At 34.3% G+C, this 15398-nt stretch overlaps 1 protein-coding gene and 1 long non-coding RNA gene across 2 annotated transcripts; one reads left to right on the top strand and one right to left on the bottom strand.

The window, feature by feature from the left end:
• Positions 1-6298: 6298 nt before the first annotated feature.
• Positions 6299-7654, bottom strand: HSK (homoserine kinase). The gene has a single exon (XM_088221894.1). It carries the CDS (start codon positions 7484-7486, stop codon positions 6377-6379), a length of 1110 nt encoding a protein of 369 aa, XP_088078020.1. The 5' UTR covers positions 7487-7654; the 3' UTR covers positions 6299-6376.
• Positions 7655-13760: 6106 nt separating this feature from the next.
• LOC110813907 (uncharacterized) lies at positions 13761-15298 on the top strand. Its single transcript, XR_002539582.2, has 3 exons — positions 13761-13964; positions 14562-14671; positions 14895-15298. It is a non-coding gene; the product is annotated as an uncharacterized LOC110813907 (long non-coding RNA).
• The last annotated feature ends 100 nt before the right edge of the window (positions 15299-15398 follow it).

The raw sequence follows: 15398 nt of genomic DNA, 5'->3' as shown, positions 1-15398 counted from the left end.
AAAAACTGGCTAGCTCATGGAAACTCTTCACCTCGCTTGTAGTCTTAGGTGTGGGCTAGTCTATAATGGCTTTTACCTTTTCTTCATTTAGTTCAATGCCCTGTGTGCTGATAATAAAACCCCAAAATACTAGTTTATCACTACAAAATGTACATTTTTTGAGATTTACATATAGTTATTCCTTTTGCAATATTTCCAGGATATTCTTAATATGCTCAAGGTGATCTTTTAATGATTTTCTATATATCAAAATATCATCAAAGTATACAACAACAAACTTACCAAGATATGGTCGTAAGATATGATTCATCAAACGCATGAAAGTACTGAGAGCTTTAATCAACCCAAAGGACATTATTAATTACTCATACAAATTGTATTTAATTTTAAAGGTAATCTTTCATTCGTCACCTACCTTCATACGGATCTGGTGGTAGCCACTCTTCAAGTCTATTTTGGTGAAGATATTTGCACCACTCAACTCGTCGAACATATCATCGAGTCTGGGAATGGGGTGTCTATACTTAACCGTGATTTTATTCACAGCTCGACAATCCACACATGTCCTCCATGACCCATCATTTTTAGGAACCAATAGGACTGGCACTGCATAAGGACTCAAGCTCTCACGAACATATCCCTTCTCCAGCAACTCCTCAACCTGTCTTTGAAGCTCCTTTGTCTCATCTGTATTGATTTGGGAGGCAGGTCGGTTGGGAATTTATGCTCAGGGTCAAAGTCTATTTGGTGCTCGATCCCTCGTATTGGTGGTAATCTGTCTAGTATCTCCTCTGAAAATACATCATCGAATTCCTGTAAAAGAGACAACAAAACACTAGGCAAAGAGGGGTTAACCTCAGTTAATACAAATAAGCCTCTTTATACTGAAGTGCAACTAGATTTTGTTTTTCACAATATGTTCTCCTCAACTCTCTCTCCCTCACAAGTTAAACTCTTTTTTCTCTCGTCTCTTGTCTCTTATTGGACCTCCTCTTTTTCTTTGGGTCTCTTACTCTTTCATTAGGCTTTCATTTTTTTTGGTCTATCACTCATTGGGCCTTCTATTTTCTTTTGGGTCTCTTTTTGTTCAATTAGTGGGCATTCTCTTTTCTTTTTGGCATCTTTTGTTTCTTTATCTTTTTCTCTTTATTTGTGTAGTTATGACATTCCTTCCAAGACCTCTCAATTTTCAGCTAGTCTTCACACACCTCCTTAGGTGTCAATAGGATGAGAATGTGATTTCTCTCGTTGAAACTAAAGGTGTAATGGTTCCTGAAACTGTCATGAGTAACTCACCAATCGTATTGCCATGCTCGACCTAGGAGAATGTGATTAGCATGCATAAATACGACATCATAGTTAATTTGATCCTGATACCTTCATATGGTGAAAGTTATCATTGTCAGCTTGTTTACTCTGATATCTCTACACTCATTTTACCATTGTAGTCTGTACAAGTTAGGATGCTTGGTACAAATCAACCCTAATTTTTCAACGAGTGTTATGTTGGCTACGTTGGTGCAGCTCTCTCAATCGATGATTATACTGTATATCTTTCCACCTATGAGACGCTGTGTATAGAAAATGTTCTCTCTCTAATCCTCCTCCTCCTTCATCTAGATATTGAGAGCTCCCCTTATAATCAAGGACTCACCTTAAGCCACATACTCATGCTCCTTGTCCACATCTTCTAATGATGGCATGTTATCACTTTCAGAGTCACTGAATCTCACCATTATCTTTTAACAACATAACCCTCTGATTTGGGCATTAGGAAGCGATGCGCCTGAATCCTAGACACCTGAAATATATGATAGTGTTATGTTTTTTGGATGAGATAAGTGTCTTACCTTTATTTTCGAGTATGGCCACCTTCTCCTTCTTTGCCTCAACTACTTTCTTCTCCTCTTTCCTTTGCCACCTTGAGTTAAAGGTAAGAGTGGTATGGAAAGTCTTCTTACCTTTATTCTTTAGTTGTCTCTCAATCTTTATGGCCATGTGGACTATGTCTTCCACCTCCATATAGTATTGATGTTCTACAATGTTGGCGATATCTTTGTTGAGACCCCTAGAAATCTTGCCATAGTTACTTCTGGATCCTCTTCAATATTGGCCCTTATCATGGTCATCTCTATCTCCTTGTGATAGTCCTCAACAGACATAGATCCCTGTATTAAGCATTTCAACTTTTGATATATTTCTCTATAGTAGTAAGAGGGTACAAACCTTTTGCATATAATTGCCTTCATCTCTCTCCAGAAGAAGACTGGTCATTCTTCGTAACGCTGCCTAGTGAGAAGTAATTGATCCTACGACACTAAGACATAATTAGTAAACTTTATCGCTACTAGTTTGATCTTCTTCTCTTCGTGGTAGTTATGGCAATCAAAAACTAGTTCAACATTTCTCTCCCACTCCAAGTATGCTTCAGCATCTTTCATTCCTTTGAAATGCAGTATTTTCATCTTTATGGAGGTGATGTTGTCATCCCTCCTATATTCTCTCCTTTCTACCTGATCTTCTTCCTGATCATTATAACACCTGGTCTCATCTTCAGGATGTTGAGTTCTAAGCCGCCTTTTATTACATGCCCCTTTTCTTGCTTCTTTTCTACCACTGCTCAAGTTATCTACCTTCTAACTAAGCCATGTCAATTCTGCCTACATAGCCTTCATAAAGAGCCTTATGTCGGTGGGGCTTTGATACTCAATACACATTTTAAGAAGATTTCTTACAAAAGGGTTTGTAAAAGAAAAATTTCCTCACCAGTTCTCTCGTATTTCACTCACTTGGCTGTTATTCTTTGATAATCTCACCCATTATTGCCTTTTTCTACTCTATTTTTTTCCCTCAAGTTGAGTGTCGAATAGACCTTCTTGAATCAATGTATTTTCAAGTATTGTTCAAGACACTGTAATGAGTCCTATAGAACAAATACCACACAAATACTATAAGTAAGAGTTTTAACATGCAAAGAAAGAGATAGTGTGTTATGGTACGATGCTAAACACTAATATGCGAATTAGATGCTTAGATATATTATAGAACTGGAGCTTAAAACAATAAAGGAAACTAAGAGTACAAGAAAAAAAAATAATTATGAAGATGTAAGGATTCAATATTACCCATAGGAAAAATCCGAGAGATATTCCTACCAATTTAAACCAGTTGTATGTTGTGTTTATAAGTAAAGATGGAGCTTTGGCACTTGATGATATGTGTAAATATGGATGCAAGTTGATTATGAAAGAAGGATTATATATATATATATATATTGCCTTTGAAGAGTTTGGTTCTTGCACCGTAGTAAGAAGAATAGTTGAGCACTAAAAGGTAAGTATTTTCCCGATTATTAGGTTACTTGATCGAGATTTCTTTCCTTGGTTTCATTTCATTCTTTTCTCTTTTTTTTTTTTTTATAATGATGTAGGAAACTAAAATTGCAAGGAAAGTAAATAACTAGTCATAAGATTGATGCTCAATAGGGACTACAAGCGAGGAGGACTATAAGTTGTTGTTTCTTATTTAGATTGATGTGTGACACTTACTTTTTTTCTCTTTTTTTAATAGATGAACAAAAGAAATTGTGCGGAAAAAAACTTAAAAGTATAAAAGTAAAAGATAGTATATTTAGATGGAGCTAAAGCTCTAATAAAAAATGATACAGAATCTAAGACCAACCAAGGTAATGAAAAACTCACACAATTTTATTCAAGGCACCAAATGAATTTGATCCTATAAAAATCCTTCTTATTTAACCCTCTATCAAGAGTGGTAGGAACTAATATCACTAGAAAATTGGTGATTAAAATAAGAATAGAAGAACACTACAAGGAATTAACTTGATAAGTAGATCTACTTCTTAATCAACAAGAAGGATGAAGACACCTCTCTTGAATAAGATTCACAACATTATTGATTTCAATCTTAAATGGTTACAATGAAGATTTGATGGTCTATTTATAGGGTAAGCCATGTGAATAAAAAGGTAACAAAAATATCCTCATTTAAAACTACAATTACTTAGGAAATTAATTAAAATTAAAGTCTAAATTCTTAACTAGGTGCAATTACATAGAAAATTAATTAAAATTAGAATATAAATTCTGAATTAGGATAGATATGGTAACTCTCAAATCCCTTTTTAAAAAAGAGTTTTTACTCTTTTCCATCATGTGTTTGAAGCAAGTTGATGAGATCATTATGCTCTTCGGTTAATTGGTTGGGTAGCTTCTTTCTTTGAGCTTCTTTAGTGGATCCAAAGTCATCTTCCTCATTAATCCAAGCTTGGATGAAGAGTTGGAGAGCTTGTTATAATCCTTTGGTATGGCTCTTTGTTATGGGCTCATGTCGCATAATGATGTCTCTTTTAAGTGGCCCAAGGTGATCCATACTCACATCATTCTGTTTGGTGTTTGATAGTGTTTATTAGCTTGCAATAGGCTTCAAACTCAAATGCAATTGAGATAATTTCACTACGGGTAGGAACCTCTCCTTTCTTGTCATTTCTAAAAATCGTTTCATTTCAATTCCTCCGAAGGATCTAGGCCATAGTTGGAATGGTTTCTTTATGATTGATGATATCATGAGAGCTGACATTGGTTATCAAGTTTAACTTAATCCACCTGTCAAAAAAAGAAAAAAAGAAAACATTTAAGGAAAGTTTAAATTAACAAAATACTTCTATACATGTCTTGTAAGAGGATAATCATGAATGATGTGAAAAGTGTCATCCGTATTATCATGCACCGACATATTAATCATCTTTAAAGATATGTCTTTTTCTCTTTTAGCATTTGTGAGATAGCATTTGAGATTAAAAGTCACATACAATGGTAGACAAACTTAGTGAAAAGAAGAGACCAAATGGATGTCATTTGTTTTTTGAACTAATTTATGTGGCAAATTGAGTTAAGTGTTGGTATATTTGAGTAAAAAGTTACCATCACTTGCATGAGGCCAAATTTACTTGTCCAAGTTGGCAAATGGACTTTAATTTAAGTAATCTCAAGCCAGACTAAGTATGGGAGAAGCCTTGAAAATTCGTCCACTTCCAGGAACCATCAAGGTGGATATAAGAGGAAACATTTATATCTAAATGGTCTTTAAAAATTGGTTGGGGGCAACCTAGTTATCTTTCCAAGATTAACATATTTTCCCTCTGCTATAGCCCATGTAATAAGGGGTTTAAGAATAAAAATGTACTTTAGCAAATATTTCTAACTTTTTTATGAGAAAAATTTGGCTCTAAGGACCTGGGACTAAAAGCTATTCAACACCATGAGGAGCCTGTGTTACCAATAGTGGTACCTCAAATAAAGTTTTCGGTCATTTTGTCTAAATGAGATATAATCAAGTGTAGGAGTCCACGAATTGCATAGTGTAAGATGGGACGTAGAGATGATATACTTAGTAAATGTCGTGCAACTTGCCTTAAAGAGGAGGGGATGTACCATCTTGTAAGCCTCGATTGGACCTGATCAATAATACTCTTGTATGCCTGAAGAATCATAATGAAATGGATGAAAGGAACTCCTAATTCTTCTATCAAGGCCAGTGGTATGAGAAATTGTGTTAAATTCACTCAGATTATAAATAATTTTGTTAAGAACTTTCTTGGAGAAGAATATCCTAGATTAAGAAAAGTTAATTTGTATCCTGAACTCATGCAAGACATGTCCAAACAATTTTTTAATATGTTCATTTGGCTTACAAATTCTTTCATCAAAAGAATAAAATCACAAAATAAAATTAAAAAAAAAACTAAAAAACTTCATAACCTTAAGGAGCAAATCCAAATATGAAGGACACGCTTTGTGCAATTAAGTGACCTAATCTCTCAATACATAACACAAAAATGTAAAGGGAGATCATGTCCCGTGGTTATACCTTACAAAGGGGGCGAAGCTCTTAATAGCTTTACCATTAACCAACAAATGCATAATGAGCACCTTAATACATCTTTTTTCACAATGTTAATATTTATATTTATAAGAAATTTTAATTTAGTTTCTAATTATTAATATACGCTAACATCTTCAGTATAAACCTCTAATTTATATTAATATTAGACATGTATTGACGTAAAATACTTATGTTTGATATTTAATATATAAAAAATTAATTTTTAATTATTTTCAAATAGAAAAAATCAAAAATAAAAATGCCACCAGGCATGTGGATCAATCTTTTATGAAAAATAATTAAAAAAATTATTTAATATTATGACCATTTAATGTGTATATATATATATATATATATATTTCAAGGCAGAGTAAGAAAAGAAGAGCAAAGAAAATGAAGCACAAGCAAACTTCACCAATATTTCAAGACCAACCTTCAATTACAAATTTATTCAACAGAAATCAAAATTTGATCATCTCCGAACACCATCAACCATTCTTGCCCCAACCCTATCAAGCTTCTTCACCACACTCACCGCCTTCAAATTCCCAACCTTCCAAAACGCCTCCACCATCTTCCTCCCAATCTCCTCTCCTCTCTCCTCCGAATCCGTCACCGCCACCGCCGTCGGCCCCGCCCCACTTATCGTACACCCATACGCCCCATTCTCCATTGCCGTCTTCTTCACAGCCTCCATTCCCGGTATCAATGGCGCCCTCTTCGGCTCCACCACCTTATCCGACGACAACGCCTTTCCCAACTCAGCCACGTTTCCTTCCAGCACCGCCGCCACCAGCGCCCCCGCCTGGCTGCTGTTCCAAACATGGTGCACCATCCCGATCTCCAAAGGCAACGCTTCACGCATCTTCTTAGTCGGAGCCTCGAATTCTGGACTCACCAGCACGAACAACAGATCTTTATCGGATGGAAATTTTAGCGGTTTCAGTTCTAGTGGGTCATAGCTTCTGATCAGAACAAACCCTCCCATTATTGCGGGAGCGATGTTGTCTGCGTGGTATCCGGAAACCTTGGCTTCGGATTCTAGTCCCGCGAGGACCAACTCTTGAGAGGTTAATTTCTTTCCGAAGATCTCGTTGACGGCAACGGCGGCGGCGGCGGCGCTGGCGGCGCTGGATCCGAGCCCGCTACCTAACGGGAGGCCTTTTTCAAGAGAGAGAGAGAGGCCGACGGATCGAATCTGGAGCATCTTCATAACGGAGATGGCGGCGATGCCAGCGCAGTTCCATAGTGGGTTGGTGCTGAGCTTTCCCGGACCAATGATATCGGCGATTGAGATCTCTCCAGGGCGAACGGCGGGATCAACTCGGACGGTGACATGGTCGCCAAGGCCATCAACTGCACAACCCAGGAAGTCGAAGCCCGGACCGAGGTTCGCGACGGTGGCGGGTGCGAATGCCTTGACGGAGGTAAATACAGGGTCTGGTTCGGTGGTGACGAGGGTTGGAAGAGAAGCTTTACATTTGAGAGTGGAGGGTTTAGGGTTGATTGGGGATGAGGAAATGGAAGTGGTTGGTAAGTAGGAGATGGGTTTGAAGGGAGAAAGGAAGCAGATGGTCACCATGGCTGCAGACTTGAATGAAACTTGAGGTAAAGGAGATGGAAATAGATCTAAGAGGGTTTTGATTTGAAACTTTTTTAGAGGATGATTCTCAAAAACTCAAGAAGTTTTCTCCTTTCTCTTTGGGATTGGGCTCAACTGTAAGCAACTATACCATTGATGCTACTTACCTAAGATCCATAAAGGGTTAAGTAAAGTAAAAGATTTTTTCAAGATTATAATTATTTTTCTCTAATATTCGAGAAGAATTAAAAAAATGAAAGAAAATGAGTGATTTTTATTGGAAATTAAATGAAAAATACTTCTTTGTTTGGATTACTAAAAATTGAAGAATAAACGAATTAAAGTATTTTATTTTGATTATTTTTATAAAGAAAAGGAAATAATATTGCAAGAAAATAATCAATGACAACTTTTATCAATATAATGATAGCAAAGAAATTTGTACCTAAAATTTTTAAGTCATTTACTTTTCCTTCATTTTTCCCCAAATTAAAAGGAATAGGAAAATTAAAGTTTCATAGCACATTTAAGAACTTTATTTTGAGAATTAAGAAAACCAAGATTAAGAACCAACCAAAAGTCAACCTAGAAAAGTAGCTCATACTAAGAGCTTGATCCAACACTAATTAATTGCTCAAACTTGATAACAAGTTTGAGGCCACTTCGGGCAAGTAGCTCTATGTTTTGTAATTTTCAGTATGATTAAGCTAAAGATTTTAAGAGCTTATTTGAATAATTTTTAGGGTGGTTCATTAATGTATGATATAATAACAGCTGTTTTTATTTGGATTGATAGATTATATATTTGATCAAATTACATGTTTTGTATATAATTTATTGCATGTAATAATAAATGAAAAAAAAGACAAATATATATAATTATATAAATATAAATATATGAATATATATAATTAAATAAATGTATATATAGAAAAATATATATAATTAAATAATTAATAAAAATATATAGAAAAGGGATAAGTAGAAGATGAGTAAAGGGTATGAATGTAATTAATAAAAATTAATGAGGATATAAAGGGAATAAAAATATTTTATCACTCAATGAGCCACCATTTGTTTTGTACGTGCCTTTAGCATCTCCATGCGCCTCCACGCACCGCCATGCGCCCAGACGTGTGCGACTTGTCGGACCACCACGCGCTACTGTCAACATTATTGTTTGCCACTATGAACTGATCGAGGTCTCCGCAAAATCACTCGCACGCCCAAATCTGGCATGGATTTGGTGAAACCACGTCGAAAAATGTTGTAAATCGGCGAAGTTGTGTTATCGGTCATTGTGCTTAGATTGTCGTTGTCTTCTTTTTCTTTTTCTTTTTCTTCTTCTTCTTCTTATAAGAGGTTTAGAAATTGTTATCCGTATTGACTTCTCAATGACTTGTTTAATGGAATGTTAGAGTTATAATATTTTATTTATATAAGGGAATATCATCTTGGTTTATGTTGGTTTTCTCAATTTCATTAATGTCTAATATCTCCTAGTAACAACTCGAGTGATTGTCATTACCATTTAACATTATTCGGTCATATCATGACATGTTTGGTCATCATTCCAAAAAGTCCCTTAATATATCTCACATTTTCTATTTCTCACAAGGATGAGTTCTTAATTATCTAAATAACCTCAACATTGTGGTATGTTTACATTTTCTCAAGGTTTATATCTCTAAGTCAAATCATTTGTTTTATAACTTTTGAAAGTTACCTTTGGAAATTTTAAAAATGTACTAGTATCGAAACTTCCTCTTTTTTATTTAATGGGTTTGATCCCTCAACAAGTTACTCTTAGTTGAATCAAGTTGTATCTCTACCCCATCAAGGTTTGGATGATTTCCAAGACACCTTAGTACTTGGCCCTTCTTCTTCTTTTTTTTTTCAATGTCTTTCTAAGTAAACAATTATGGAATGTATATTTTTTACTGAAGATTATTAGGAGTCTTTGATAAAAGGGTCATATAATAGGTTGGCTAAAATTGATTACATTCTCTACCTATTTCAATTCTCCCAGGGTTAAGTACTTCACCTTTGCTTCCCAATGTTATAAGTGAATACTCTTTATGTATGGCCGTAGGATATGATTTGTGGGTTTGTCGCCTTCTCTTTTATTCCTTGTTGATTTGAAAAATATTTTTTTTTATGTGTTTAAATTTTAATTTGGGAGTGTCTACTTTAAGGATCCATTTTACATATTTGTATAATGTACATATATCAAACACACTAAGGAAACGATATGCGAAGAGTGTTCACATTAAGGGTTTGTTATTAGAACATATTGCTAGAGATACTATCTCTTTAGGAATTTAATTTAGGTGGGACAAGGTCCTTCAGTAAAGAGTTTCTAGTAAGGTATAACTTTTTTCTTAAGATGTTCGATTATGTGTTGAGAACAGGTTGTTATGGTTAATGGCTAATGAAGATTTGGTTAGATTAATTCAGATGGTCTGAATTTTACTAGTAATCATAATATATTCAGAAACTTTGCTTTAAGGGAAGTTCATTTATAGTATCCTAATCGAAGGTCGATCTTATAGGAGATTAGACCTACGGTTGTCGCTTTTTTTTTTTTTTTTGCTTCAATACTTGATTAATTTTTCCTAAAGTTCTCTTGAATGTACATGGTGGTTTATGGAGTCTACAGTTATTATCAATAATTATTAGGAGTTCTTTACTTTAGGTGGAAGGTCATTTAATAGCCTTGTTAGTAGTGAGAAAACTTGATTTTATTTTATTCTTTTGAGGATAGGTATTATACCCTTTTGGTTTCCACAGTTTTTATGTGATCGTTTATAAGTATAGTCTTAGGAAGTAAATCTCATGTTTATCCCATCAATAATTGCTCTTTGTTCGTTCAAAGAGAAAGCTTTCATGTGTTGTGGTTCATGGGTCCACACCACGCTTTCTGCATCACTTTGACAGTGTTGGCTTTAAGGGTTTATCTGGGTATATTACATCATTTTTATGTTCCATTTTGGCATCAGAGAATGATATTCTAGGTTTATTTATTACATTATTAATGATTTAGGGTCTGGACATGTCCCTAGGACATTCCCTTATTACTTGGAACTTAATTTAGGAGGAATAAAGACTTTCAAGAATTAGAGTACTGATAATGCATATTCTATCTCCTTAACTACAAAAGTTTGTTTTTTCTATTTATTGAACATGTGATGAATTATTGCCTAAGGGCTTCAAAACTATCATTTCTTATACAACATCCCTATAGGAATTTTAGTCAAGTAGAATATTCTTTCTTACAAGAAAAAAAATCATAAGAAACCTCAAAATCTATTCAAATATCGAATGGTTACTCAATCTTTCAAATATTTTAATATTTAGTCTACTAATTTTAGGAATTGTATTTTTTTTGAGTCTGTAGTGGACTTAGGGAAATCTTAGTTAGACATACTTTGTTCCACTTACTAAAAACATTTCTTACTCACCAGGCACGCCTATGGGAAATTTTTTTTCCTCTAGGAAAATTTTCTCTTGCTCAAAATTTTTATTTATTTATTATTATTATTTTCTATTGCAAAATTTTTCCCTGCTTGGAAGATTTCCTCTAGTGTAGAGGATTTTCTCTCACCTAAGGGGGAAAATTTTTTTTTTCTCTGGGGACTTTCCTCATGGTTGGGAGAAATTTATCTCCCTCTTGGGAGTTTTTTTCTCCAACTTGGGAGATTTCCTCATGTTTAGAAAATCTTCTCCGATTGAGGAATGTTTCTCTCACTTTGGGGGACCTCCCCCCTTTAAGATTCCTTTCCCAAACTCGAGGGAAATTCATTATCTTCCTAAAACTTAGTTTATTCATTTGCTCCTATTTGGTGATTTCTTCGGTAGCATTTAAGTTTTCTATAGTTTCATAGGCTATGAGTGATTATGGTTGTTGCTTATTCACTATCCAGAGTTGGCTTTAGAGTTAAGCCCTAATTCCTTGATTCTAAATGTGTCACACTGATCTTATCTTCTAATGTTTTAAAAAAAAAAGTGATTCTTTCTTATCTCCATATATGTTTTGGAGGGAGTTCCAAAATATTGCATAAGGTGCATTTTTCCTAATTTTCTCATCGTATTAAATTTTTTAAAATTCTTAAGCCTCATGTACAAGGGATGGTTTCAAGAAATGCGCCTAATCCATGCATATAACTTGATAAATTTGCGAAGCAATATTCTAAAATTTAAAATTTAATCATATATCCCTGTATGGAGCTACAAATCATGAGGCTCACCAAAAGTCTTTATATTGCTATAATATAATTATATCTATTTTACAAAACAATATTCCTAAAGTTGCTAAAGGTTCATTCAGAATTTTTTTTTGACCTTGAACGTGCTTTTAATTTGAACTAATCTGCATTGAGGGAGATGTGAATTGGGGTGAACTTTACGTGCTAAATAAGAAAAGTGACAGTGCCCATAACAAAGACATGCATACACTCATCATACCATATTTATAAAACATATATAAATTTTATTTAAACCAAAATCTCAAGCACAATAATTTCACATATCACACAGTGCTTTATATTCTCATAAACTGCTTATTTTACCTTCACATATCACACAGTGCTTTATATTCTCATAAACTGCTTATTTTACCTTCACATATTCCAATATTTCATCACTTACATATGGTTTTTTGAAATCACAAATATTTAAAAAGCATATTCACATAACTACTAACTTAACTGAAGTACCACTCACTGATTATCACATATTCATATCACATCACAGTCACAATCAGATTACCATAGATTTTCCTAACTTTTTGAAAGACCACATTCACTTATCAATTTCTTTCGTTTTACTTAACAATTTCATGGCACGATGCCTTTTTTTTTAACAAGTATCATATAAGAATTCTCTCTACATGTGGATACTTGAAATGTTTTCATAAAAAAACATCGGTAGTTCTCGCCCCTCAACCTAGGTGAGTGCTACAAACATTGGTTGTCCTCACCCCTCAATTTAGGTGAGCGCTATAAATATCGATCGTCCTTGTACCTCAACCTATATGGTGTCATTACATCAGTCATCCTCACCCCTCAATATATGTGAGCACCATAAATATTTGTCGTATCAACAATAGGATTCACTGCACATAATCATCATATTTATCTCTCAACTCACATATATGCTTATTGTCATATATATTTATTTAATTGCTTTGTTTGTGTACGGGCTCATAAATATTGACTGTCCCTATACCTCAACCTATATGGGTGTCATAAAACACTGGTCGTCCTCACCCTTCAACCTAGGTGAGCGCCATAAATATTTGTCATATCCATAGTAGAGTTCACCATATATAATCATCAAAACATAATCATCACATTTACCTACCAACTCACACACACATATATATTGTTATATACATCTATTTAAATATTCTGTTTGCATACAAACTTTTCGTATAGTTCATACATGTATTCATACACCTATAACATATACATACACATGAAAAAAAATACATATATATATCAAACACACGTTTAACATATATAGCAAGCAATGTAAATACTTATAGTTAATACCTATACACTATTATGTAACGTAATCATGTATATAAACCACACACTGTATCTATTTTCGCACAGATTTACACTTTCATAGTTTTAGTGTATACATGTTTTCATTTTATATTGTAAAGTTAAATTATCTATACATGACTTATATAAGTATATCAGATATACATACAATTTAACAATGTTCATCCGTTCAAAATGCACACAAGATAACATTCATACACATGATGAGTTTATGGGAAACATATTAAACAAGTTGCAAGGTCTGTACATAACTTATTTTAAATAAAATAAAATTTTATAAAATATAAGGGTCTCTGAAATGAGACTAACCCAATCCCTTACCTATAGTCTGGTCGGAAAATGTGTCGAAATCCTTATTGATTTAGTTCTACGCTCTTTTCTAAATCTTAGCTACTGCTTGATTAGTTTTCTCGTTTACAATAGAAAATACATGCGTCAAACGATGAACACTTTTTGAAAATAGATATAGTACAGAAGCAGATAGATTTTTTTTACCTTTGACATGCAATTTTGGTCGCTGGAGTCACCACACGCAACCACATGCGCATCACTGGAATTGTCATACGCCACCACGTGTTTTGCACGTGCCTCTACACGTCACCACGTGCTAAACATGCACCACTTGCTAGACCACCACGCGCCACGTCAACATTTTCGTTCGCAGCAAACTAACTAGAAGTCTCTGTAAAACCGCTCGTGCGCATAGATCTGACACGAATTTGGTGAAACCATGCCGAAAAACGCTACGGATCGGCAAAGTCGTGCTATTGGCTACTGCGCTATGATCTTTTTCTCCAACTCTCACCACCGCACGCAGCTCCCTCCCTCTCTCCCTTTTTCCTCTCTGCACAGATATCTCTCCTCACACGGATCTCACTCCTTGACCAGATTCTGCCCGACACCATGCCCAGGTCGCTTTTCTTCTTTTTTTTTTTCTTCTTCTTCTTCTTTTTCTATTTTTCCTTCTTCTTCCTCTCATTCTCTTCTTTTTCATCTTCTTTTTCTTCTTCTCTCTTTTTCCCTCTCTCAACTAAAACTTTCTCTCCTTCACTCCACCGCTCTTCTTCTCATTTATGTTGGGTTATTTTTTTCCTCTTTTTTTTTTTTAGCTTAGCCTGAATTTCTCCTTTCCCTTGGGCCTGACTATTACAGTCTAACTCATAAATCTCATCCATTTTTATCAATAAAGTGTAACATCAAAATAATCTCCTTTCATTGCCCATGGTAGAAAAAACGAGAATAAAACTTTTGAACGATTTGTGATATACTCTTGTAGTGGAAGATCAATTGCACTAGATTTCATATCCTTTTATTAGTTATGCACCATTGTTGAAAATACAAATATCTATTTTAGGCTTCTGAATTAGCATCTAATATTCGAGGATGACCACTTGATCAATTGACGAGTTCTTTTGAGAATGAACACATTTTTTTAATCCACTTTTTAGTATGAAAGCATAAAAATGCCATCATTTGCTTCTTACTTTTCCTTCGTTTTTTCTCTCCAGAATATATATTGCAGAAGCTTTAACTTACATATAAGATTGGCTTCAGGCTAAACCTAAAGTATATATAAACAAAGATCAATATGTCCAATATCTTGATGAACTCAATCAAGGTACTATCATATATTCATTTAAATTATATGTACTATTTTGTTTATTTTTTTACTCCATTTTTATTTTAAAACATTTAGAATGAATCAATATAGAACTCAATGATGCAAGTGAAATGATTATTACATTAGATTGACTTTATATAAGAAAATTAAGGTTGTGAACTTGTGATGTATGTTATAATAATTGTTATATTTATTTTTGTGTAATTTTGTGTAATTGTAGGATTATATTTATAATTGGGCTGCAGGACCTGAAGGTTGTAGTATGGCTAAGAGTTTCTGATATTGATCTCTCGTGAGTGAAAGAGGCAATTCCTCTAAAATATTGTACTGAGAATTAAGCTTCACCCAAGTTTCTGTTACATCTGAATCTGACTCTGTAGCCTGAATATTTGTTTAATAAATACTGGAGACATTCCTCTGCCTAGGCATATAACCTGGAGGATAGCCATGCTTTGTGTAACATTTGTCAATATTATGGCCAACAAACCCGCAATGTGTACATGTTGGTCTTTATTATTTTCTCCAGAATTGTTTCTATTATGTTCAGGAGTATATACATTTGTAGTTTTCTGCTGTGGACTAATAGTCTTACTTGCATATAAGATATTGGTCCCATATTGTGTTCTTGGAGCTCCAACAATTATGCTCATTTCATGTTGGAAAACCAATGGAAACACCTTATTTAAAGGAGGTAGAGGACCTAATATAAGAATATGAGATTTCA

This window comes from Carica papaya, chromosome 6 (assembly GCF_054855325.1).
Source record: "Carica papaya isolate Zhongbai chromosome 6, ASM5485532v1, whole genome shotgun sequence".
In the NCBI taxonomy this organism is placed as follows: Eukaryota; Viridiplantae; Streptophyta; class Magnoliopsida; order Brassicales; family Caricaceae; genus Carica; species Carica papaya.
This window is presented reverse-complemented; position numbering and strand designations above follow the sequence as displayed.

Coding starts and splice junctions, on each gene's coding strand:
- HSK (XM_088221894.1), bottom strand. CDS start 7,486: ATGGTGACCATCTGCTTCCTTTCTCCCTTCAAACCCATCTCCTACTTA.